Source organism: Aphelocoma coerulescens, chromosome 28 (assembly GCF_041296385.1).
Source record: "Aphelocoma coerulescens isolate FSJ_1873_10779 chromosome 28, UR_Acoe_1.0, whole genome shotgun sequence".
Lineage (NCBI taxonomy): Eukaryota > Metazoa > Chordata > Aves > Passeriformes > Corvidae > Aphelocoma > Aphelocoma coerulescens.
The window spans coordinates 5,013,159-5,036,358 of NC_091041.1; the positions used below are offsets into that span (position 1 = coordinate 5,013,159).

The 23,200-nt window shown below is 64.9% G+C and overlaps 4 protein-coding genes across 7 annotated transcripts; 1 reads left to right on the forward strand and 3 right to left on the reverse strand.

Annotated features, from left to right (window-relative positions):
• Positions 1–460: 460 nt before the first annotated feature.
• EBI3 (Epstein-Barr virus induced 3) lies at positions 461–2,702 on the reverse strand. Its single transcript, XM_068997111.1, has 6 exons — positions 2,577–2,702; positions 1,960–2,175; positions 1,750–1,867; positions 1,489–1,649; positions 811–974; positions 461–728 (listed from the first exon to the last, which is right to left on the reverse strand). Exons 1-6 carry the CDS (start codon positions 2,674–2,676, stop codon positions 576–578), a joined length of 912 nt encoding a protein of 303 aa, XP_068853212.1. The 5' UTR covers positions 2,677–2,702; the 3' UTR covers positions 461–575.
• A 948-nt stretch (positions 2,703–3,650) lies between these two features.
• Positions 3,651–10,020, reverse strand: ANKRD24 (ankyrin repeat domain 24). The gene is made up of 19 exons (XM_068997090.1): positions 9,922–10,020; positions 8,737–8,867; positions 8,571–8,659; positions 8,229–8,293; positions 7,883–7,940; positions 7,734–7,804; positions 7,465–7,571; positions 7,204–7,391; positions 6,954–6,982; positions 6,763–6,855; positions 6,466–6,570; positions 6,309–6,353; positions 6,091–6,189; positions 5,943–6,015; positions 5,726–5,847; positions 4,534–5,646; positions 4,150–4,287; positions 4,002–4,067; positions 3,651–3,841 (listed from the first exon to the last, which is right to left on the reverse strand). The coding sequence occupies exons 1-19, from the start codon at positions 9,991–9,993 to the stop codon at positions 3,764–3,766; spliced, it is 2,742 nt and encodes a 913-aa protein (XP_068853191.1). The 5' UTR covers positions 9,994–10,020; the 3' UTR covers positions 3,651–3,763.
• A 2,229-nt stretch (positions 10,021–12,249) lies between these two features.
• On the forward strand, positions 12,250–17,801 carry SIRT6 (sirtuin 6). Of its 2 annotated transcripts, XM_068997214.1 has the most exons (9): positions 12,250–12,333; positions 13,460–13,587; positions 13,873–14,055; positions 15,897–15,956; positions 16,102–16,197; positions 16,430–16,510; positions 16,593–16,716; positions 16,805–16,892; positions 17,386–17,508. In XM_068997214.1, exons 1-9 carry the CDS (start codon positions 12,268–12,270, stop codon positions 17,424–17,426), a joined length of 867 nt encoding a protein of 288 aa, XP_068853315.1. In that variant the 5' UTR covers positions 12,250–12,267; the 3' UTR covers positions 17,427–17,508. The 2 variants fall into 2 exon arrangements, with proteins under 2 accessions (XP_068853315.1, XP_068853314.1); XM_068997213.1 differs by lacking the exon at positions 16,805–16,892 and having other exon boundaries at positions 17,386–17,801.
• A 78-nt stretch (positions 17,802–17,879) lies between these two features.
• CREB3L3 (cAMP responsive element binding protein 3 like 3) lies at positions 17,880–22,269 on the reverse strand. 3 transcript variants are annotated; one of them, XM_068997212.1, is made up of 11 exons: positions 22,128–22,269; positions 21,130–21,254; positions 20,769–21,024; positions 20,267–20,382; positions 19,889–20,020; positions 19,702–19,808; positions 19,547–19,615; positions 19,380–19,464; positions 19,064–19,160; positions 18,783–18,949; positions 17,880–18,545 (listed from the first exon to the last, which is right to left on the reverse strand). In XM_068997212.1, the coding sequence occupies exons 1-11, from the start codon at positions 22,141–22,143 to the stop codon at positions 18,471–18,473; spliced, it is 1,245 nt and encodes a 414-aa protein (XP_068853313.1). In that variant the 5' UTR covers positions 22,144–22,269; the 3' UTR covers positions 17,880–18,470. The 3 variants fall into 3 exon arrangements, with proteins under 3 accessions (XP_068853313.1, XP_068853312.1, XP_068853311.1); XM_068997211.1 differs by having other exon boundaries at positions 17,880–18,949; positions 19,889–20,017; positions 22,128–22,268; XM_068997210.1 differs by having other exon boundaries at positions 17,880–18,949; positions 22,128–22,267.
• Positions 22,270–23,200: the final 931 nt, after the last annotated feature.

Genomic DNA, 23,200 nt, shown 5'->3' on the forward strand with positions numbered 1-23,200 from the left:
GGCCGCGGGGCTCCGGTGTGGGGCCTGTGACCCCCCCCGGGGCTCCGGTGTGGGGCCTGTGACCCCCCCGGGGCTCCGGTCCGCGGCCGCCTCAGCCCGGAGAACGCCGCGCCAGGGATCAGGCACCCCCCGTTAATCACGGAACCCCCCCCCCCCCCCCTCCACAGCCCCCGTCCGACATGGCCGCCCACCCCTCAGAGCCGCCGCTTCCGTGACAGCCCTGCCCCGGTGGTCGCTGAGGGCCGGGATGGGGCCGGGAGCAAAGGGGCCGTCCTGTGGCGTAAAAAGGACCGACCCCAGCGGCAAAAAAAGGGTCAAACGCAGGATAACAAAGGAATTGTCCTGGAACAGCAAAGGGACCATCCTGGGACAGCACAGGGACTGGCTGTGGGGGCAGTGAAGGGCACGACCTCAGGGGCAGCTCAGCCATCACAAGCATCACAAGATGAGGACAGGGACGGAGCCTCAAGCCGGTTTATTGCCCATTCCTGGCAGCACTCGTGGCTCCGCGCGGCTGGGGTGGGACAAGGGATGGGAGCAGGCTCGGGACAGGGACAGCGGCCGTGTCCTGCTGGTCACGGCCCCACCCAGGGTGTCCCCGAGGCCGGCAGGCTCCAGGCGCTGAATTCCCCGGAATCCGCGAGGTCCTTGGTAGCCACCTGGACGTGGTGGAGGGTCCCAGGCTCCAGGTCCGTCAGGGTGTGGGATGTCAGCTCGTATGGCCCCACCTGGGGACAGTGGGGTCAGGGACACGGACACGCCAGCTACAGCCACAGCCGTGCCTCAGTTTACCCAGCGTTGTGGCAGTACCGTGGTGGGGATGGAGTCGTTGTCCCGGGAATAGCGGATGCGGTACTGGAGCGGGAAATACTCTGGGAAGGGCCAGGATGATGGAGGGCTCCACTCCAGCAGCAGCTTCTGGGGCTCCCCAGGGATGGGAGAGACCTGCAGGGCCTCGGGGGGGTCTGGCTTTACTGGGGAGACAAGGAATGAGAGAATTCCAGAATGGATTGGGTGGGACGGGACCTTGAGGATCATCTCATCCCACCAGGAACACCTTCCACTATTCCAGGGTGCTCCAAGCCCCATCCAACCTGGCCTTGGACACTTCCAGGGATCCAGGGGCAGCCACAGCTTCTCTGGGAAATCCATCCTAGGGCCTCACCACCCTCACAGCCAAGAACTCCTTCCCAATATCCCATCTAAATCCTCCTTTAGATTAAAACCATCCCCCTTGTCCCATCACTGCATGGAAAAAGTCACTTTCCTTCTTTTTTAGATGAAGGGGGGAATGTGGGATCCAGCATGGGGTCATTGGATCCTGCCCTCGTGTTCCCCTGTGAGCTGTGCAGGGACAGTCTGAGCCCCAGCAAATCATTGCACTGATGATCCCACATCCCAAGCAGGAGAGAGCCCCAAAGGACACGCCAGGGTGAGACACGAGGGTCCTGCAGAGGACCCCAGTGTCCCCCATCCTGTAGCACTCACTGATGTTCTCCAGGAGGAAGGGCAGGATTCCGGAGGCAGCTCCCAGGGGGTTCCGGGCTGTCACGTTGAGCTCGTAGGGAATGAGGGAAAACACCTGCAGGTCCCCAAAGGAGCAGCTCCGTGGGCTCGTGAGGGTGCACTCACCTGTGTCTGTGCCATGCCTGGGGACACAGGGACAGCAGCCCAGGGCTGGGTGACATGGGGCGCTCAGCTGGGCCAGGGCTGGGTGACAGAGGGGAGGCTTTGGGGACCCCCACTGACCTGTAGGTGGCCACGAATTCAGTGTCCAGCAGGGGTTCGGGGCTCAGCCCCCAGGAGCAGTTCACAGCCTGGGGGTAGCTGGTGGCCCAGCACTCAATGGCCGGTTGTGGGGGTGGGTCTGGGGCAGGGGACAGGGGTCACCCCACTGCCAGCACCCCCAGGGACCCCCTGCCAGTGGCGGGGTCACGGCAGGGCTGGGGGATCACTCACAGCCCAGCCGCAGGCAGATGGTGGCCCAGGTCTCGCCGGTGACAGGGTGGTGGCAGCTGTAGTGGCCCTCGTGGGCCAGGCTGGCATTGGGCAGGGCCAGCCCCGGGGCAGGGGACGTGCCCAGGACGGTGCCCCCCCGGCGCCACTCGGCCGCACCCCCTGGGCACGGCAGCAGCACCTCGGTGCCCAGGGGGCCGTGCTGAGGGGTGCAGGGGCCTGGGGGACACAGTGGGGACACAGCCATGGCAGGGGCAGGGACACTGCCTGAGGAAGGGTCTGGGCCTCCCTGGGCCCCCCAGTGCCATTCCCAGTGTCCCCAGTCCCCCGCCTCTGCCCCTGGGCCCCCCATGTCCCCAGACCCCCAGGGTCCCTATTCCTCCATCACCAGTCCCTCCATGCCCATGTTCTGAAGCCCCATGTCCCCAGTCTCTCCAGTGTCCCTACACTTCTGTCCCTAGAGACCCTGTCATTCTGTCCTGTCCCCTCAGTGTCCCAAATCCCCTCCATCCCTGCTCTCTCCATCTTCAACCCCAGTGCTCCCAGTCTCCCCAGGCCTGCCGTACCCAGGCTCCCCAGATCCCCCCAGCCTCCATGCCAGTCCCCCCAGTCCCCCATACCTCTGTCCCCGTTGTCCCCATCCCCAGTGCTCCCCGCCGTGCCGTTGTAGGGGACGGTGCAGGCAGGTGCCACCAAAGCCACGACCCAAAGCCACCTCATGCCAGGAGACTCAGCGGGGCTTCCCAGGCACCTGTGGGGACAGGCAGGACAGTCATACCCCAGCGCAGGGGACAGCAGGGACACCAAAGGTCCCCAGGGATCTCAGGACATCACCCTGGAGTCACCCCACACTGCTGTGCCTCAGTTTCCCTGGTGGCCCTGCCACACACCCTGCAGAGGAATGGATTCCAAAAGGGTCAGATCCTACAGCCAGGAAGGAAAGGGGGTGAAAATTCCCGCTGTTCCCACGGTTTCCCAGTGGGACCTGCAGCCACCCCTGCAGTCCCACACCTGGAATCAGGGTTTGGATCCCTTGGGTGGCCCCCACCTCCAACCAGGGCAGAACTGTCCCTCACAGAGACCCCCAAAGCCCAGCCTGGGGGCCGAGCTGAGCTCTCTGCTGTCCCCAAGCCCGGCACCACAGGGACAGGTCCTGCCCTTGTCACCTCCCGCCACAGCCATGGGCTGGCTCAGCCCCAGAGGGAACATGCTCCGCTTTCCCTGGATTTGGGGGTGCCCCAAGCCCGGCGCTGTGGGGTCACCCCACACCTCCAACACCCCCCACTGTCCCCAGCCCCGAGGGGATCCCAGTGCCCCCAAACGCTCACCGCAGCAGGGCCATCTGGGACCGCACTGTTCCCGCCGGATCCCGGCGCTTCCCAGCCCATTTCCTCGCAGGAAGTGCCGTTCCCGTGGGGACGGACCCGTTTCCCTGCGTGCTGCCACCGGGATCCCCACGCCCCGCGCCCCTGGGAAAGGGATTCCAGCCCTGGCCAAGAGTGTTCCCACCTTTCCCATGCCACCCCTCCTTCCCTTCACGGTCACCCCTTCCCCTCGGGGGACCGCAGGGCTGGAGATGGTGGCACTGATCTCCTGCAGTCCCCAGGTCCGCACAGCCCCCCGTGCCCACGACGGTGCCCCCAGAGAGAAGCCACCCCGTTGGTGTGACTATAAATAACTTTATTGCTGCTGTGCTGGGGGTGGGGTGGGTGCCAGTGCCAGAGACTGCCCAGACAAGCAAAGGGACACAGAGGGTGCTGTGACAGACCTGTCCCCCCCTCCCCATGCCACCCGTGCTGGCAGGGGCTCATCTGCCCTGCTCCTGCAGCTGCTGCATCCTCAGGATCTGGCACAGGAGTCTCTGCACATCCTCGTCCATGTGGCCCTGGGGTGGAGGAGACTTTGGAGCAGGGACATCAGGGAGGCTCCATGAGTGTCCCTGGGCTGGCACTTGGCTCGGCCCCTCAGTTGCCTCCTGTGGATAGCAGGTGGCCCAGCCCCCATCCCAGTGTCCCCAGTTTCCCCCAGCCTTGTCCCCAGCTCACCTGCACAGCGTAGAGCAGGTGGCTCCGGTACAGCGTCACCACCTTGCTGTGCCTCGTCTCTGTCTCCTGCAGCACAGGGAGGGGGTTTGGCCAGAGGGCTGGGGGCTCATGGGAGCCCCGAACCCACCAGGTGGCACCTGGTACCCACCTCTAGCTTCTCCTCCAGTGCCCGGATCCGGGCCTGGAGCGTGGCTGTGTTGGGCGGGGACTGTGGGGGCCCCCCAGACTCGGGGAGGGCGTTCAGGGCTTCCTTCAGCCTGAAAACCTCCTTGGAGAGCTCCGTGATCTGCACAGGGCACAGGGTTACAGGGTGCTCAGAGAAGCTGTGGCTGCCCCATCCTTGAAGTTTCCAAGACCAGGTTGGACAGGGCTTGGAGCGCCCTGGGACAGCGGAAGGTGTCCCTTCCCATGGCAGGGGTGGAATGGGATGAGCTTTAACGTCCCTTCCAACCCAAATTCAGTGACTTCTCATGTGCAGCTCCCAGGCCACCACTCCCCTCCATTCACCCCCTCATGATTCCTTGAGCCCTACCTTCCTGTCCCTATCCCTGACCAGCCGTGCCGCATCCTCGGCGTGGCCGTGGAGCTCCCGCAGCCGCCGCGCCTCATCCTGGGCCTGCTCCAGCTGCTTCTGCGCAGCGCCCAGCCTGTCCTCGGCCGCCTGCCGCTCGCTCTTCATGAACAGCGCCTGCCGCTGCACGCGGAACACCTCCTCGCACGTCTTCTCGTGCCGCCGCTCCAGCTCCTGCAGCCGCCGCGCCAGCGCCGCCGCCTCCGCCCGCAGCCCGGCCTCAGCCGCCTCATGCTGCGCCCGCGGCACGGCTGCCGCCAGCTCTGCCTCCAGCCGGGCGGCCTCGCGGGCCTTGGCCTCGGCCGCGGCCTCCAGCTGCGCCAGGCGCTCCCGCAGGGCCTGCGCCTGCCGCAGCCGCGCCGGGGCCTCCTCCTCGTGCTCCCGCAGCCGCTCCCGCAGCGCGCCCAGCTCGGCCTCCCTGCGCGCCAGCATGGCCCGGAGCTCTGCCAGCTGTGCCTCGGCCTCCTCCTGCTGCCGCGCCAGCTCCGCCGCTCCCGGCTCCGGCGCTCCTGGCGTGTCCTGCGGCCTCGCCTCCAGCTCCCGCCGCAGTGCCTCGGCCTCAGCCTCGGCGCGCCCGCAGCGCTCCAGCAGCGCTTTCTTCTCCCTCGACGCCTCCTCTGCAGAGGCTCTCAGTGAGGCAGCAGCCTCCGCAGCCTCCAGCTGGCCCTGCAGCTCCTTCAGCCGCTGCTCCCGCTCCTCCAGCCGCCGCTCCCGCTCCTCCAGCTCGGCCTGTGCCTGCTTCAGGGCCGCCTGTGCCTCCACCAGCTCCGTGCCCGGCTCCCGCTGGCCAGAGGGCGAGGAGGAGGGGGATGTCTGTACCCCCAGCTCGTCCAGCACTGCCTTGCACTCGCCCCAGGCCCAGGTTGGCCCCTTGGTGGGATGCAGTCCCGCGCTCCCCTCCGGGATGGGCTCCGAGGCCGCGCGCTGCCCATCCCCTCCAGCCTGCGCCGTGGCCTCCCTGCCCTGCGCCCGCAGCCGCTCCAGCTCCCGCTGCAGGGCCCGGTACAGACTGGCGGGCACCACGTCCCCCGGGGCAGGGGGGCTGCTCTCATCCCGCTCGTAGTTCTCCAGCACCTGCCGAGAGACCATGAGGCCACCGTGGGACAGGGGGCAGGGGACAGAGGGACAGATGGATGGACGGAGGGGGACGTGCCTGGATTTTCTCCCTTAGTTCCTTGTTCTGCACGGTCAGGGACTGCACCTGCCCCTGGAGCGTGGCCAGCAGCTCCTCGGCCGAGGGGCTCAGCGTCTTCTTGGAGAGCAGCAGCTCCGCTCCTGTGGGACAGAGGGACCTGGGGCTGTGCCCACCTGTGCCCCCACTGCCCAGTGCCACCTCCCGAGGTGTCCTTGGGAGGCTGGCTGGACCCTACCTGGGAACTCAAGTGGGTCTCCCTCCTCGTCCTGCAGTGTCTCAATGTCGTAGCTCGTGTTCTCCTTCTCGTTCTGGGGGTGCAGGGTGGAGGTGACCCCCCTGTCCCCAGCCCTGGGCACTGCCAGCTGTGTCCTGCCCACACCCACCTCCATTGAGGACAGGCGGCTCCGCAGAGCCTCCACCTCCTTGCCCAGCTTCTCCTTCTCCCCATCCCGCACCGCCAGTCGCTCTTCCAGTTCCCGGATCTGTGGGGCAGGACATGGCAACAGGGTCCCCTTGGCTCCTGCCAGAGTCCTGATGGCATTCCCAGCACCGGGACCCCTCAGACAGCTGAGGTCACCTCCAGGCTCTTCCCTGGCCTCACCTGCTTCTCCATGGAGCGCAGGGAGCTCTCATCCAGCTCCGCCCGCTGGCAGGGCCCGGGGAGAAAACAGGGAGGGATGAGTGCTGTCCCCATCCCCCCTGTCACCTCTGCTCCCCAGGGACACGGTGGCCTCTCCCTGGGACCCTGCAGCCGGTACCTCCCGTCTCTGCTTCTCCTGCTGCTCCAAGCCCCGGATCTTCTGCAGGAACTGGGCCCTCTCCTGCCGCAGCCGCACGATCTCCTCGTAGGCGTCCCGGTCCTCCTGCAGGGAATCACAGAAAGCATCGAGTCCAACTTCTGGCACAGGAAACCCCAAAAATCCCACTGTGTGCCTGAGGGGGCTTGTTGGCACAGACCCCTCAATGAGGGAACCCCTCATCGAGGAGTGTTTTAGGCTGCTCTGCACCTGCCAAGCCAGGTGGGGACCTGGAGTTGATGGGGACCCCCCTTTTACCTGGCTGGGGGTGCCCAGGGGAGGCAGAGGGGCCTTTCTCTTCCTCGGGGTGCTGCTCTTCTCCCTGACGGACGACTGGCTGGGCGAAGACGTCTGCGGAGACCCCAGGGCAGAGGGGACATCACACCCACAAGTGCCCTCCCTCCTTCCTGAGCCAGGGGACCCTCCAGGGATGGGCAGCAGCCCCTCACCTGCGATGTCTGCTCAGTTGACTCCTCTTCTATGGGGCAGAGCAGGAGGGAAAGGAAATTGGGGAGATTTAGGGGCTCAGAGCTCAGGTGGGTGCAGGGGCACCTCGGCTGGGGACAGCACAGGCAAAGGCAGCCCCAAACACCCGGGAGAAGGGAACACATCCTCCCCAGCCTGTCCCAGGCCTGTCCTGATGGTGACAACCCCCCAGTGACGGTGACAGGGAGCCCCGGGGTGTCCCGGCAGCCTCACCGCTGGCCCACGAGCGGCGCTGGGCCGCCTCCTGCAGGAGGTGCTGGATGAGGGCGTTGCCCGTGGCCAGCCCGTAGTGAGCGGCGTCGTGGCCGGTGGCGTCCACCACGGCCACGCGGGCGCCGGCGCTGACCAGCACCTCCACGGTGTCCACGCTGCCGCTCTCGCAGGCCAGCATCAGGGCTGTCCTGGGCACGGGGAGAGCGCGGGTGAGGGGACAATCCCTGCGGCCGCTGCCGGCCCCCAGCGCTGCAGCCCCACCTGCCCTGCAGGTCCCGGCTGTTGACGGCGGCCCCGCGGTGCAGGAGGTACCGGCACAGCTCCGAGTGGCTCATCTTGGCAGCCAGGATCAGCGGCGTGGAGCCGTCCTGGGCAGCGCAGGGGGAAGGATGAGCAGAGGAGGCTCAGATCCCCCCACGGGGCACCCTGCTCCCGATATCAGCCCAATTTCCGTGTCCCACCCCACGCTGTGCTGCACTGTGGGACAGCCCCACCCTGGCACAGCAGGACCAGGAGCAGAGGGACCTCACCTTGTCCTTGCTGTTCAAGGGAGCCTTGAAGTCACAGAGGATCTCGGAGCAGGAGATGCAGCCGCTGGCAGCTGCAGACAAGGACAGAGGCTGAGCACTGCCCCCGACGGGGACATGAGCAGGACAGGGCTGGCACTGTCCCCACTCACCCGCCAGGTGCAGCGCGGTCCGGCCACTGCCATCGGCCACGTCCACGGGGCAGGAGGCCTGGGGGGAGAACCTGGGTTACAGGAGGATGGGGACAGAGGGACAGACTGCTCGAGTGGCTCTGTGGTGTGGTGAAGGACGGGGGACTGACGGACAGACTCTGTGGAGTGGTGAAGGACAAGGGACAGACCCCCTGTGGCTCCCTGGTGCCAGGCAGCAGCACGCAGAGCTGGGAACCACCATGCCAAGGCACTGGTGAGGGAAGGGGGTTCAAGGACAGGGAGGACACTGTGCTGGCACAGCACCTCCCTCCCTCCCTCCCTCTGTCCCTCCTCCCTCTAGCCGTACCTGCAGCAGCTTGCTGACACACTGAGGGTGGCCGTGCTTGGAGGCCAAGTGCAGGGCAGTGTAACCTGGGGAGGGACAAACATGTCAGAGCACGGCCAGTGGGGCTGTGCCAGAGGGGACGGCTTGGGGGACAGACAGAGGGACGGGCACACAGGGAGATCTGCTGGAACGGGGCTGAACAGGAAGGGAACAATCCCAGGAGCTTATCAGGCAGTGCTTGAGCTCCTTTAAGAAACTGGGACAATTTACAGCCCCCCAGGTGTGGTCGCCACCTCTGTCCCCTCAGCCTCATCACCTTCGGACAACCACTGGCCCAGGGGTGCATGGTGGCCATGCCCTCACCCGAGCTGTCCTTGGTCATGGCATCCACGCCGTGGGCCAGCATTGCTTCCAGGCAGTCCACATTGCCCCGCGTGGCAGCCAGGTGGAACCTGCAGCAAGACCAGGGGCTGTGGGACTAGTGTCCCCTGTGCCCAGCCGTGTCCCCAGGGCAGGGCTCGGCACTCACGCGGATTTGCCCTCCGAGTCCAGCTTGGTGGGCACCAGGCCCTTGCGGAGCAGGAGCGACGTGACCCGCCCGGCATCGTTGTAGTCCACGGCCTGCAGCAGCTTCTCGTCGTTCTTGGTCCAGTCCTGGCTCTGCAACGGAGCCCAGAGGAGGCTGTGACAGCGTCAGCTGTGACAGTGCTGTCCCCAGGGCGGGCAGGGCTGGGCTGGGCTGGGCTGGGCTGGGCTGGGCTGGGCTGGGCTGGGCTGGCTGTCCTTGTCCCCATCCCCGGAGTGCTCCACCCAGCCCTGTCCCTGGGGGTGGCCGTCTCCGTGTCCCTCTCCTGGGAGCTCACCCCCAGGTACGGAGAGTTCAGCTGGGACTGGTATGAAAATCCCCTGCAGGCCCCCCAGTCTGCAGCTCACAGAGCAGGGGATTTACAGACACAGCCCAGTTGAGCTGTGCCAGGCTGGGATTTGGGAGTGAGCCCGCCTGCCCTGGGGTTTGCTCCTGCCACCCCCAAATCCCAATACTAAACCCAGCCAGCACCCATGGGAGCCCCAACCCTGCCCATTCTCCCTGCTCCCATTCCCAGCCCTGCTTTGCTCCCGGTGGAGGAAGGGATCAAACCAGGGCGAGCACAGCTGGCAGCGAGAGCGGATCCCCGGGGATGCTCCAGCCTCCCGGGATAACGGGGCACAGCGCCATCCCCCCAGAACAGGACCGCGGCTGGATGGGGACTTTCTCTCCCGGTGCTCCCGCACATCCCTCTCCCGAAGGAGCGACCCGCAGCGGGACAGGACCGGGACAAGGACTGCGAGTCCTGGGTTCATCCCGCAGCCGGTGACGACAAAGCGGCTCTGGCTGCGGTCGCGGCGGCAGGAAATGGATGTCACCTTTCGGGAGCCGCTGGCACCTGTCCCGAACCCGCTTTTGCCCGCCGGGTGCCCCCCCGAGCCCCTCCAGCCCGGTGGGACCAGCGACAGGGAACAAACCAGTCTCCCAGGGCTCCTGGGCAAACTGGGAGGGTGGTGCCCGCTCCCCCCACCCCCTTGTCAGGCAAGGACAAAGCAGGACGGCGAGGACACGGAGGAGCCCCGGGATGGGGACGGGAATGGGGATGGGGGGTGCAGGTGGGGCGGGGGGGACACGGCTCAGCCCGCAGGACGCGGCCGGAGGGGAGCCGGGAGGGGAGCCGGGACGTACCGCGAAGGAGGCGGCGGCACAAAGGCAGATCTGCTTCATGGTGCTGAGCAGGAGGCGGCGGGAGGACGCCATGCGCCCCCCGCCCCCCGCCCCGGCCAGCACGGGCACCCCCGAGCCCGGAGCGCTCCGGCATCGCCGCCCGGGCGGGGGCCGGGGCTGCGGCAGTGGGAGCCGGACCCGCCTCCCTCCACCCCCGTCCCTCCCTCCTTCTCCTCCCTCCTCAGCATCGCCCGCTCCGCGCATCCCTGCATCCCGCCTCGGAGCGGGGACCAGCGCCCAGACTGGTCCCAGTTAAAGTGGGAGGGGCTGGCGGGGGCAGCTGTCCCACCTCGTGCTCAAAAGCACCCCCAAACCAGGGCTGAGCATCCTGCCAGCCACATCCTGTCCCCGAGGAGGGGACCTGGGACCCCGTGCCCTGCCCTGGGGCAGAGAGTGACCGCCCAGCGCTGCCCTGAGGCCAAGGGAGGGGCAGAACCCCCCGCCTGCACCTCACGGCCCCCCCCCAGGCACCCTTCAGGGAGGAATCCCCAAAACGCAGAGGGTCCGCAGGCACTGTCCAGGCAGTCCCGGTGGCAGCAGGACATCGGGAGCCTCTCGGGGATGTGTCCAGGGCAATGTGGGGAAACTGAGGCACCGAGCACCCCGAGCAGGGGGGACCCCTAGACTCAAGGTGAGGGGCTTCAACCATGCCCCCATGTCCCCAACCCTGTCCCCCCCAGTGCACTGGGAACAGCGCTGTCCCACTCTGCCCTCTGCGGCCCCACGCCAGGCTGATGCTGAATAATTGAGGAGCATCGACAGGCGGGTTCCACGGGCTGTGGCAGCTGGCAAACCGGCACTTGTCCCCAGGAAGGGGACAGGGAGGGGGCCCTGGGACCCGCTTCCCTCTCCTTTGCTCTGCCCCACTCCCAGCGATGGCTCTGGGAGCACTGGGCGTGCACTGGGGGCTCAATCCCACCAGACAGGGTGGCAATGCCAACCTCCGTGGAGCTGCTGTCCTTGTGGTGGGCGACCACCCCGTGTCCCAGGGCAGGTCCCCGTATCCCTGTGACGCTGGGGGCATCGTGGGGGAAATCCCCGGGTCCTCGTGTCCCTGTGAACACCCCGGGGCAGGTCCCCGTGTCCCCATGTTCCCAGGGATGGCACTCACATCCGCCTTCTTGAACCTGGCCTTCAGGCTCTTCATGGTGGCTCAGCCTCAGCCCTGCGGCACCTGCTCGGGGGGGATGGCCACGCTCGAGGGTCTGTCCCTGCCTGGGGACAGCTCAGCCCCGATCCCGCTGCTCCCAGCCCGTCCTGGCGTTCCCAGCGCAGCGCCCGGAGCTGGGAACCGGAGCCGGGGATTGTGTTACGGCCGCGGCTGCTGTTACAGCCCCGGGCAGCCGGGGGGGCCGGGTCGGGCTGCCTTTGGGGAGGGGTCTGCGGGCACCTGCCATGCCCGGGGACACGGGACAAGGCCCGGGGGGGCTGGGGGTGCATGGGGAGGGCTGGACGCTGGGGGTTGGCACCCCTTGCCCATCCCAAACACCCCCTGCCCTTGGTGGCACCTCTTGTCCTGACTTGACATCCCCTTCCCCGCCCCCGATTTTGCCAGCACCTCCGGTTCTTGTCAGCATCCCCTGCTCCTCCCTGGCACCCCTGTCCTCCCCTGGCATCCCCTGCCTCTGTCAGCACGCCCTGTCCTTCCCTGGTATCCACCGCTCTGCCCTGGCACCCCTGCCCTTGCCAGCACCCCCTGTCCTTCCTTCCTTGGCACCCCTGCCCTTCCCTGGCACCTCCTGGTTTTGCCAGCACCCCTTGCTCTCCCTGGCACCCCTTGCCCTTGGTGGCATCTCTTGTCCGTCCCTGGCACCCCTGTCCTTGCCAGCACCCCTTGCCCATCTCTGGCGCCCCTTGCCCATCCCTGTTTCCCCCCGGGCCGGGGGTTCAGCGCAGGTGTGGCAATGCCGGGGCAGTGTCCGGGCAGTGCCGGGGCAGTGACGGAGCGGGGCCGGGGCAGTGTCCGGGCAGTGCCGGGGCAGTGTCCGGGCAGTGCCGGGGCAGTGACGGAGCGGGGCCGGGGCAGTGTCCGGGCAGTGTCCGGGCAGTGACGGAGCGGGGCCGGGGCAGTGTCCGGGCAGTGACGGAGCGGTGCCAGGGCAGTGTCCGGGCAGTGACGGAGCGGGGCCGGGGCAGTGACGGAGCGGGGCCGGGGCAGTGTCCGGGCAGTGACGGAGCGGGGCCGGGGCAGGCTCAGCGTGAGGGCAGCCCCGCCTTGCCCGGCTCCAAGATGGCGGCGGCGGCCCCGGGGCGTGTCCCGCGGCCCCGGTCCCGCCCCGCGCTTCCGGCCGCGCCGCGGCCGCGCCGATGGCGGTGAATTACGCGGCCGGGCTGTCCCCGTACTCGGACAAGGGCAAGTGCGGCCTCCCCGAGGTGAGCGCGGCACCGCCCGGGGAACCCCCGCCCGCCCGGGGGAGCCTCCGCCCGCCCGCGGGGCCCCCCGCCCTCCGCGGGCCCCGCCGCGGCCCGGCGCGTTCCCATGGCAACCGCGGCCTCGGCCCCGCCGGGGACACCCGTGGGGAGCGCAGCACCGGGGGGGAGCGAGCCCTTTGTGTGTCCCCAGCACATCCCGCCGCTCCCTCCTTGTGCTCCTCCATGGCCCTTTCCAGGGCCTCCCTGACCCCACCCAGCGGCTCCCTCCTTCTCCCCCCAGATCGCCCCCTGGCTCCCTCCACGTCCGCTCCGACCCCCAGCAGTACTTGAGAAGCTTAAAACAGGGTTTGGGAGAGGGACAGGGACACTCAGGGGCCTGTCCGGTGCCAAGGGGGTGGTGAGGGGATGGAGACACTCAGGGCCTGTCCTTGGCCCTGTCCCCAGGAGATGGGGCTGGAGAAGCTCTCAGGAATCAAATCCCGTGCCCACACCGGGGTCTCGTGTCCCACCTCCGTGGCTCCCGTGTCCCTCGCTGTCCCTCGGCCCTGCCTTGTCCCCAGAGCCGGTGGCACTGCTGGCGACAGCTGGGGCTGAGCACACGTGGGGTGGCCTCGGGCCGCTCCGGCCCTCCTGGAGCCCAGCCTGGGCCAGCTGCCTGTCAGAGCAACAAACTCCCCGTCGGTGTTGGCTGTTCCCGGCCCTGTCCCTGCACGGAGACACTCTGGACAACGCCGAGTCTCTCCCATTGAATGCTTCTGTTGTTAAGGAATGCAAAATCCTTCATGGATAAGGAAGAATTGTTACGGGGGTTACTGGGACTCTAGAATCATGGAATGCCAGAAAGGTTTGGGTTGAAGGGACCTGAAGGATCACCCAGTGCCAACCCCTGCTGTGGGCAGGGACACCTCCCACTGTCCCAGGCTGCTCCAAGCCCCAATGTCCAGTCTGGCCTTGGGCACTGCTGGGGATCCAGGGGCAGCCACAGCTGCTCTGGGAAATCCTTTACAGGGCCTCCCCACCCTCATGGGGAAGGATTTCTTCCCAATACAATCCACCCCCCACATCTCCCCATGGAGATCCATGCCCACATCTCTCCATCCCACACTGGTTTTGTGTCTTTTCCCAGATTTTTGACCCTCCGGAGGAGCTGGAGCGGAAGGTGCGGGAGCTGGCGGACCTGATCCGGAGCTCCTCCAATGTGGTGTTTCACACGGGGGCAGGGATCAGCACGGCCTCGGGGATCCCTGACTTCAGGTAAGGCCGAGGGCTGGGAGGGTGGCAGCTCCTCTAAGTCCATCTTCCTTCCTGGAAAGCTCTGATTTACCCCAGACCTGCCCCATCCTTGCTGTCCATCCTGGATCCAGCTGCAAACACCCTTCTCCCTCTTGCACATCTCAGCTGTTCCCACAGAATCCCTACATGTGCTGTGTTTGCATCAACCCCTAAAACCCTGCTGATCCATGAGCTCTGCTCCCATGGATGGGGCTGGCATTGCCCCTGGAGCTGAGCTCTCCCTCCCTGCTCTTCCCACGGCTGCAGGGGCCCCAATGGTGTCTGGACTATGGAAGAGAAAGGGCTCTCCCCAAAGTTCGACACCACCTTTGAGAACGCCAGGCCCTCCAAGACTCACATGGCGCTGCTGGGGCTGCAGAGAGTGGGAATCCTGAAATTCCTGGTCAGCCAGAACGTGGACGGCCTGCACGTGCGGTCGGGATTCCCACGGTACTTTCCCAGCCCCGCGCGGGGGGTTCGGTTCCTGAGGAATCTCTGCCCTGGCTGCTACGGGGCGTGGAAGCTGGAAGGGGACAAACCAGCTGGAATTTAGAGGAGAGAGGTTCTGGTTCTAATCCAGAGGGTTGTGGAATGAAATCGGCCTCGGCTGTTGCTCTCTAGAAATGCTTCCAGCTGCTGTGCGTGCACAGGACAAACAGGTCGTGGAATCATGGAATCATGGAATCCCAGGGCAGTTTGGGTTGGGAGGGACCTTAAAGCCCATCTCATTCCCCCCACCAAGGGCAGGGACACCTTCCACTATCCCAGGTCACTCCAAGCTCCATCCAACACCTGTCCCCATCCAGGTCCTGCTGGTTGTGGCTCTCGGTGCCACCAGGAGCACCTGGGGCACCAAGGATCCAAGGGATTCCCTCTGCAGGGAGATGTGACGGGAGCCGAGGCTGGGAGAGCTCCACTCCCTGCATGGAGGGGGCCGGAGTGGCCGTGTCAGAGTTGTCCTCAGAGGAACCTGAGCCTCTCCTGAGCCTCATGACAGCCGGAGCTCTGTCCTTCACAGGCTCCAGCCCCTTACAAAACCCATTCCCAGCACTTAAGAGCAGCCAACGATTGTCTTGGGAGGGAAAAGCGCTCGGAGCTGTTGGGAAAGGGGAGGGAAGAGCAGCTGAGTTCAAGGAAGAAAATAAACTGAAGGGAGTCATTGAGGCTTGAAAGATGCTGAGTGTGACACTGATACCTCTGGTGTTCAGTAGAGGGAGGTGAGGCCCTGGCACAGGTTTCCCAGAGGAAAATGGGATGCCTCATGCCTGGAAACAAGGATGGAAACAGGAACAGGCCTTGGACAACACTTTCAGGGATGCACAGGGTGGGATTGTTGGGGTGTCTGTGCAGGGCCAGGGGCTGAACTCTATGATCCTTGTGGATCCCTTCCAGCTCAGGATATTCTGTGATCCCTGGGAACAGACAAGGCCAGGCTGGACGGGGCTTGGAGCAGCCTGGGATAGTGAAGGTGTCCAGGCTCATGGCAGGGGTGGCACTGGATGGGCTTTAAAGGTCCTTTCCAACCCAGCCCATTCTGTGATTCCATGAGTGAGGATGTGCCTGAGGAGCATCGATGTGTCCTTGCAGAAGGTGCATCTCACAAACCCCTTCAGCCAGATCTGCTTCCAGGGGTGTTTCCTGGGATTACAAGCCCCAAGTCCTGGCTCCTGCTCCCAGCCCCGTGTTTGTCTGCTTAAAATAAACAACCACGGGAAAAGGAGTAGGGAACGATGACAGAATTCCATGGTGCTCCCACACCCCGGAGCCACTGGCTCCTGTTCCAGTTCAGCCCAGATCTGCCTCCCAAACAAAGCCTCTGCTTGAGTAAGAAGCACTGAACTGGGGCCAAACTGGGGGAAATCAAGTCAGTCCTGTCTCACCCAGCCTGGAGGAAGTTCCCAGTCAGCGTGGGGCTCTGAGGAAAATAGGGAGAGCATGGCCGTGTTTTCCTCTGGCTTCTGCTCTGAGCCTGAGGGGAGTTTTAGGAAAAACAGGTGTCAGAGGGCTGGAACAGCACAGGGACAGACAGGAATGTTGGGTGCTGGAAAAGCAAAGATCTGGGTGCTCCTGGGAGCAGAGATTGGATCAGGAGCTGGAATCAGTGCTGCGGATGGAAGCATTAAAATTAAAAGGGCAGGACCTGCTGTCCCTCCCTCAGTCCCTGCTGGGAGATGAACCCATCCCCTGGCAGAGCTGGGATGCCGGGAAGCCCTTGAGGGTCCTGGGGAGGAGGGGGGGTTCCCCCAGGGCTCCCCACCCTTCCCCAGCTCACCTGTGCCTCTCTCCCACAGGGACAAGCTGGCCGAGCTCCACGGGAACATGTTTGTGGAAGAGTGCGTGAAATGCGGGAAGTACGTGAGCCCTGAGCCCCGGGGGGGGGCTTGGCTGGGATTTCCATGCTGGGATGGGGGCTTGGCTGGGATTTCCATGCTGGGATGGGGGCTTGGCTGGGATTTCCGTGCCAGGCTGCGTCCTGAGCAGTCCGTGTCTCCGCAGGCAGTACGTGCGCGACGCCGTCGTGGGCAGCATGGGGCTCAAGCCCACGGGCCGCCTCTGCAGCGTCACCAAGGCCCGGGGGCTGCGGGCCTGCAGGTAGGGATCCCTCCTGGGATATGGGATGTGGGAATGACCCAACAGCCCCTCGGATTCAGGAGAAGCAGCCCAGGGTGTGGGAAGATCTCTCTGGGTGCTCTCTGTCCCTTCCCAGTGTGGGACAGGGAGGCTGGGGCAGGCTCTGGTCACTGTCCCCTCTGCCAGGGCAGCTCTGCTCCCCATTCTCCTGCCTTTTCCAGGGAAAACCATGGTCCTTGTTTGTGTTTTCCAGAGGGAAGTTACGAGACACTATTCTGGATTGGGAAGATTCCCTGCCCGACCGTGACCTGACGCTGGCAGATGAAGCCTGCAGGTACTGACACCCTGCCCAGGAGCTGAACAGTCCCTTCCCACCCATCCATGCCCTGATCCTGGATTTCTCCTCCTCCCTGCAGGAAAGCTGATCTCTCTGTCACCCTGGGGACCTCTCTGCAGATCAAACCCAGTGGGAACCTCCCTCTGATCACCAAGAAGAGAGGAGGGAAATTGGTCATTGTCAACCTCCAAGCAACCAAACATGTGAGTGAGCTCTGCCCTGCTCCTTTCCCCTCCTGTCCCCTGTTCCAGGCCCATCCCAAGTTTGTCCCTGCACGTTGTCCCCTCCCAGGTGGCCTCTCTTAGCAGGCAGACAGGCTGGGAGTCCCGGGCTGGAGGGTTTAAACTTGCAACTCCTGCTAAACACATAGAGATTGCAGGTAAATATTAGAATCATGGAAAGGGTTGGGTTGGGAGGGACCTTAAAGCTCATCCCATTCCCCCCACTTGGGCAGGGACACCTTCCACTGTCCCAGGCTGCTCCAAGCCCTGTCCAACCTTATCTACACAAGTCTTGGGAGCAGAGTAAAAGCTCAGCCTGGAGCCTGCTGTACCCTCTGGGATTTACAGCCCGGTGGAGTGGCCGCACACACGGAGCCCGTGTAGGTCATGCTCAGTTCCTGCTCAGTTCCTGCTCAGATGTTGGTGCCCCAACTGTTCAAAGTCTTAAATACCCAGAGCTGGGGGTTCCTGGGATGTCACCAGAGCTCCCTTGTCCCTGTCACGCTCTGTGCCTGCTGTCCCTGGCTCTGTACCCACATCCCGTCCCCGGGCAGAGCCCCAGGGTCAGCTCACGTCCCGCCGGGAATGGGGACATCGCCCTGTCCCTGGGAGGGGCCGTTTGTCCCCTGAGCCGTGTCCCTGCTGTCCCAGGACCGCCAGGCCGACCTGCGCATCCACGGCTACGTCGATGACGTGATGACCAAGCTGATGAAGCACCTGGGGCTGGAGGTGCCCGAGTGGACGGGGCCGGTGGTGGTGGAGAGCGCCGAGCTGGCCAAGGCCGAGCAGCTGCAGGGCCGGCTGAAGGAGGAGCCCCTGGCCCAGCACAACGGCGCGGGAACGCCGCGCCCCGGGAACGCGCCGCTGGAGCGCCGGGACGGGCTCAAGCAGGAGTGTCCCAGCCCGGACACGGGGCCGACGCCGGTGAAGAAGATGAAGGTGGAGCCTCTCCTCACCTGACCTGGACTGTCCCTGTCTCACCTGGGCCGCTTTTCCTACCGACTTTTTTTTATACCCTTAAATATTGTCCCTTTTTTTATGTCAGTATTAAACACACTTGAATTGTGGCTCGTGGAGCAGCTGCACCCACGGGCCTGGGGAGGGCCTTGCACGGGAAAATTCCTCCCCGTAAGGGTGGAATGGAATTCCCAGAGAAGCTGTGGCTGCCCCTGGATCCCTGGAACTGTCCAAGGTCAGGCTGGACGGGGCTTGGAGCAGCCTGGGATAGTGGGAGGTGTCCCTGCCCATGGCAGGGGTGTCACTGGATGGGCTTTAAGGTTCCTTCCAACTCAAACCATTCCATGACTCTCTAATTCCATGTCACTTGGTCATGGAAGGGGACTGGTGCTGGCTGGATCCCAGTTGGACTCAGGGCTGGGAGCTGTGGGAAGGTGTCCTGTTCCCAGCTCCAGGTTGGGCATGGCCGTGTGTCCCCCCTCTCCTGGGCCCCTCATGGCAGCAGGTCCCCCTGGCCCAGGCCTCCTTGAAACCTTGTGGATCACCCCCTCTTAAACAGCAGGTGGATTTTTTCCAAAATATTTTATATTTAGAGAGGAAAATAAAATTTACAAAACCAAAAACCAAAACAAAACCAACTATCAGCAGCCAACCAGCCCAGGGCCCCTCCTGCTTCCTCAGCCCCATCCTGAGTGACCCCGTGACCCTTCCACTCCTGCTGTGCCAGGGGGGCAGGAGCAGCCCCTCCCTCCCAGTAAGACCAGTGGGCTCTTCCCAGTTCACAGATCCAAGCAAAGCCAAGCGGGTCCAGCATCAGGAGGCAGATCCTGGAGGGGTCCCCCCGAGGGCTCGTCCTGTAGGGGATGAGGTGCTGTCACCCCATGGCACCCCCGTGCTCCCGGGTGCTGCTAAAGCTCCTCCGCCGGCTCCAGCACCGCGGGCCGGCCGTGCCTGGGCTCGGACCACGCCAGGGATGCCAGCCCCGGGTGTGGCACGGGGCCATCCCCTGGCACAGCATCAGCGTGGTCGCTGTGCTCGTGGCTCAGCCCCTCGGCGGCCGATGATGCCCGTGAGTCATTCTGGAGGGACACCTTGTCCGGGTGTGTCGGGAACGTGCCCCGGAAAGCCTCGTGCAGGGTCTCGGGGGTCTCCTCCAGGGGCTCCGACCACAGCGGCTCTGGGGGCTTCTCGTCCCCGGGCTGGGGCTGGGTGTGAACCACACGAGAGGCGGCAGCGTTGTGCAGGGACCTGGAGAAAACTGAGCACCACGGAGGGTCAGGGCCTGGGCCAGGGCCCTGAGGGTCTGTCACGGCTCTGGCTCAGCTCAGCACAGCCCTGGCACAGCCCAGCACTGCCCCGGCTCAGCCCTCACCTCGCACGGGCCTGAAGTCACCGTTTGCCTCGGCCTTGCTGGGGGCGAAGGGGCTGATGGAGGGGAAGACAATGAGGGTGAAGGAGAGCAGCAGCACCTGGGGACAGAGGGGACACCACTGAGCACAGCAGGGGAGAGGGACCAGGAGCTGGGACAGCTCCCAGGGAGGGGGCTGGTGGCAGAGCCAGGAATGCATCTATCCCTCCATCCCTCCCTTCTGGTACATGTCCTACCAGAGCACCATCCCTCCATCCCTCCCTCCCTCCCTCCCTCCCAGCCCATCTCCAGGGCTCCGGGGTTTGCCAGCCCCACGCACCGCCAGGCAGGTCCCCGTCTGTGCTGCCTTGTTGCTTGACTGTACCACCATCGCCTGGAGCTTCTTCAGCTGCTCCAGGAGGGATCTGGGAACAGGGAGAGCCCATGAGCTCCCATCCCAACACTTCTCGCCCCAGCCGGTCCCCATCCTGCCCCATGAACACCTACGAGTTCTGCTTCTCCAGGTGCAGGACTTTCCTCTGCAGCTCCTGGTTCTGGGCCGTGCACGCCGACATCCTGGGACAGGGAGAGGGGGATGAGCTCAGGGGACAGCAGGGGCTCGGGGTGTCACCATGCCCAGAGCGAGGGGCTGGGCTCTGTACCTGCTCTCCAGCCCATCAATGTACTCCTTCTTCTTCTTGCGGCTCTCCTGAGCCGACTGCTTGTTCCGGATCTTCCTCCGGATCTTCTTCAGCACCCGCTCCTCATACTGGGGGAGACACAGGGGGTCAGGGCCACCAGGGCTGGGACCCCCCGCTCCACAGCCTTCCCAGGCATCCTGACACCCACCTTGGTGAGGGGCAGCTGCGTGGGCAGGGTCACCCCCTCCTTCGCCAGCAGCTTCTTCTCATCCTCCGTCAGCACCAGCTCCTGGAAGTGGCCTTGGCTCGGCCGGAGCAGCGAGCCAGGAGCCTGTGGCTGCTGCAGGAACATGGAATGGTGACATCTCTGGGTGGGGGTCACCCCCCAACTGGCCCCTGGGACCATGGGTGGGACCACAGTGCAGGGATTGTGGGCCAGGAAGGGACCATAGATGAGGACCAGGAAGGGAAAGGGGACAAGTGTGGGGATGGGGAGGGATAGGGATGGGAATGGGGGATGATCAGGGTCCAGGAAGGGACACAGCTGGGGACAGAGAGTGTTGGGGACACAGGGACAGGGACTCACGTTGTCAGAGCTGCCCGAGAGCAGCAGGTCCTTGACGGTGAGGGCACAGGATGCGGGCGGGGGGACCACGGGCAGGTCCTGGCTCTCCTCCAGGAAGAACCCAGGGTGCCACATGTCTGGGTGAGGGCAGAGCGGGGCTGTCAGCAGTGCTGTGTCCCCTCTGTCCCCAGTGTCCCCACTGCAGGACTCTCCCCCTGCCATAGCCCCAGAACCAGCGGGATTTGCTGCCCAGCCCAGTGACCCTGACTCTGTCCCCCCAAACTGTTCCTCTGGTCCTGCCCTATTCTCCCCCCAACACCAGTCTGCCCAGTTCACCCCAGTTCCCAAGCTCTCCACACTCTCCCCATTTCCTCCCTAGCCCACCAGACCTCCCAGTTCTCTCCAGTTTCCCCCAGCTCCCCATATTTCCTCACAATCCCTGAGAGACCCCACCGCTCTCAGCTCCCCGGTGTCCCCAGTCCCTCCAGTGTCCCCAGCCTGGTCCTTTCCCAGTGTGGCTCACCCAGGTCGATGGAGACCTCGGGGTGCAGGACCCCAGACCCGGCCGGGGGGGGCTGGGCCCGGCAGGGGTTGGTGTAGGGGTACAGGACCCCTCGGGGACCCCTGTCACAGCTCCGGGGGGGGCTGTCGTGCTGGTCAGAGGGGGGGTCCTCGGACACTCCACTGTCGCTGGTGGCCGGGGACCAACTGGGCGAGTCCAGCACCGAGTCCCCGGAGGCCAGGATGGAGCTCAGGAAGTCCTCGCTGTCCGGGGCACGCTGTGGGGATACGCACCCGTCACCAGGGCTCACCCACGGCCCGGGGTGCCCAGGGCTGTGACCCCGCAGGGCCGAGCTGGGGCGGGGACCTGGCCCGGGGCTCACCCTGTCCTGGGGCCAGGCTCCCGGCGGCGTCCCCAGCTCCACCCCGCACAGGATCCCGCTCTGGTGGTCGAAGAGGAGATCCAGCAGGTCCAGGCTGTCGAGGCTGCCCGCGCTGGAGGCCGTGGCTGCGGGGTGGCAGGGTCAGTCCCCAGCCCAGACCCCGTGGTATCCCCCACAGACACCCCCACAGGAGCTGCATGGCCCCGGGGCCACCCCGAATCGCGGGGGGCGGCTGGGAGGGGGCAGGGGCGTGTTGGGATTCACCTGGAAAAGCCCTACAGGTGCGGGACTGGAAGGCTCCAGGCCTGGCCCCCCATCCCCAGCCTCCTTCCAGCAGCTGAAACTCCCAAATCCTCTGGTTTTCTACCCAGAGCAGCCCGGCCAGGGGTTCCCTCCTGGAGGTGACCGTGCTGAAGGGCTGGTTAATCATTTTGGGTGGCAAGTGGAGGGGAGGGGACTGTGGCCGCCGGCCACCCCAGGGAGGGGACTCAGCCCCAAGGAGGGGACTTGGCCCCAGGGAAGGGACTCAGTCCCTCACTGCCACCCCAGGTACTGCTTGAGACCCCTGACTCAGAGAGAGCCACTGGGCCAGTTGACCACTTGCCCAACTGGCCAATCAGCCAACTGACATCCCAACTACCCGACCAGCTGACCCACTGACCAACTGGTTGACCAGTCAATTAATGAACTGATCAATAGACAGACCAAATGGTCAACCTGTTGGCCAAGTGACCAATGGATGGACTGACCAACCAACCAACCAAGCCACGGAGCAATGGACTGAGCAGCCAACTCTCCGACTGACTGACCAACCAACCCACCACCCAACCACCCAACCACTGACTCGAAGCCAGTTGGGGACAGTTGTCATTACTGTGACATTTGTCTGGCCAAGGTGGACACGGGGCTTTATTGCACCCTGTCCTTCACCCTCAGTCCTCTCCGTGACTCCTGATGGCCCCGTGGGATCTCGCTGAGTGACGGCAGCCAGGACATACCTGTGTGAGACGCCATGGATTGTCCTCTCAACCGTCTCTGAGCACAGGGGATTGGGGTGGACAACAAGCCTGGCCTTCACCCTCCTCCTCTTCCTCCTCCTCTGTGATTCCCTGACCCGAGTGGCAAAGTTTAAACTCCAACTGCACAGAAATAATGTCCCGGATTGCAAAATGTCCCAGCCCTGATTGGGGCCATCGGGGTGCGATGACAGGGCCGCCCCGGGGCTGGACCCGTAACTCATTAGCCAAATGTTTTTGTGCTCCTCTGCCAAGCGGGGCAGGAGGGGCCGGGGCTGCCGGGCAAAGTCCAGGTGCTATAATTGTCCATGAACCTTCACCCACTTTTGGGGACAGTTTCCCTTTTCTCAGACATCTCGGCATTAATCACATTCGATGGGTGCTGAGGGCAGTATCCGGGGACGTTGGCTTGGACTCTACCACTTACGGCTTATGCCGGAAAACCTTGGTGCTCTCAGCTCCCTGCAGCTCTCCCTGGAGAGAGGCCAGTGACAAGGGATGGAGGGACAGGACACAGGGAATGGCATCCCACTGCCAGGGGGCAGGGCTGGATGGGATATTGGGCAGGAATTGTTCCCTGGGAGGGTGGGCAGGCCCTGGCACAGGGTGCCCAGAGCAGCTGGGGCTGCCCCTGGATCCCTGGCAGTGCCCAAGGCCAGGCTGGACATTGGGGCTTGGAGCCACCTGGGACAGTGGGAGGTGTCCCTGCCCTGGCAGGGGGTGGCACTGGATGGGAATTAAGATCCATCCCAACCCAAACCATCCTGGGATTCCATGAGTCCCTCAAGGGTGAACACGGGGTGGTGGCTGTGCCAAACCCCCCTCCCCCTGCAATGAGGGGCATCAGCCCAACAGCAGCACCCGCGTCCCCCCAGTGACCTCATCGCCACCAGCTCCCCGGGGATCCCGGGCACAGGGACGGGACACGGCTGACTAAGGCTCCGTGTGCCCCAGGCGTGGCGCGGGGACAAGGCCACGGCCCCTTATCGGCCGCCCCACGGCCTCTGACCGAGCAGGCGGCAGCTGCTCCCTGCTTTATGGCCCCGCCGGGACCG

Bases quoted from the DNA above. Each gene is read 5' to 3' on its own strand.
- EBI3 (XM_068997111.1), bottom strand. From the start codon at position 2,676: ATGAGGTGGCTTTGGGTCGTGGCTTTGGTGGCACCTGCCTGCACCGTC. The intron at 2,176-2,576 runs GTATGGGGGACT...TGTGTCCCCCAG, and splicing joins TGGGGACAACGGGGACAGAG to GCCCCTGCACCCCTCAGCAC. The intron at 1,650-1,749 runs GTCAGTGGGGGT...CTGTGTCCCCAG, and splicing joins GAATTCGTGGCCACCTACAG to GCATGGCACAGACACAGGTG.
- ANKRD24 (XM_068997090.1), bottom strand. From the start codon at position 9,993: ATGGCGTCCTCCCGCCGCCTCCTGCTCAGCACCATGAAGCAGATCTGC. The intron at 7,805-7,882 runs GTGAGTGGGGAC...CCTTGTCTGCAG, and splicing joins GACCGCGCTGCACCTGGCGG to CTGCCAGCGGCTGCATCTCC. The intron at 3,842-4,001 runs GTGAGCTGGGGA...CCTCCACCCCAG, and splicing joins ACCTGCTCTACGCTGTGCAG to GGCCACATGGACGAGGATGT.
- SIRT6 (XM_068997213.1), top strand. From the start codon at position 12,268: ATGGCGGTGAATTACGCGGCCGGGCTGTCCCCGTACTCGGACAAGGGC. The intron at 12,334-13,459 runs GTGAGCGCGGCA...GTCTTTTCCCAG, and splicing joins GCAAGTGCGGCCTCCCCGAG to ATTTTTGACCCTCCGGAGGA. The intron at 16,717-17,385 runs GTGAGTGAGCTC...CTGCTGTCCCAG, and splicing joins ACCTCCAAGCAACCAAACAT to GACCGCCAGGCCGACCTGCG.
- CREB3L3 (XM_068997210.1), bottom strand. The intron at 19,616-19,701 runs GTACAGAGCCCA...TCCCTGTCCCAG, and splicing joins ATTGATGGGCTGGAGAGCAG to GATGTCGGCGTGCACGGCCC. The intron at 19,465-19,546 runs GTAGGTGTTCAT...CCCTGTTCCCAG, and splicing joins CACCTGGAGAAGCAGAACTC to ATCCCTCCTGGAGCAGCTGA.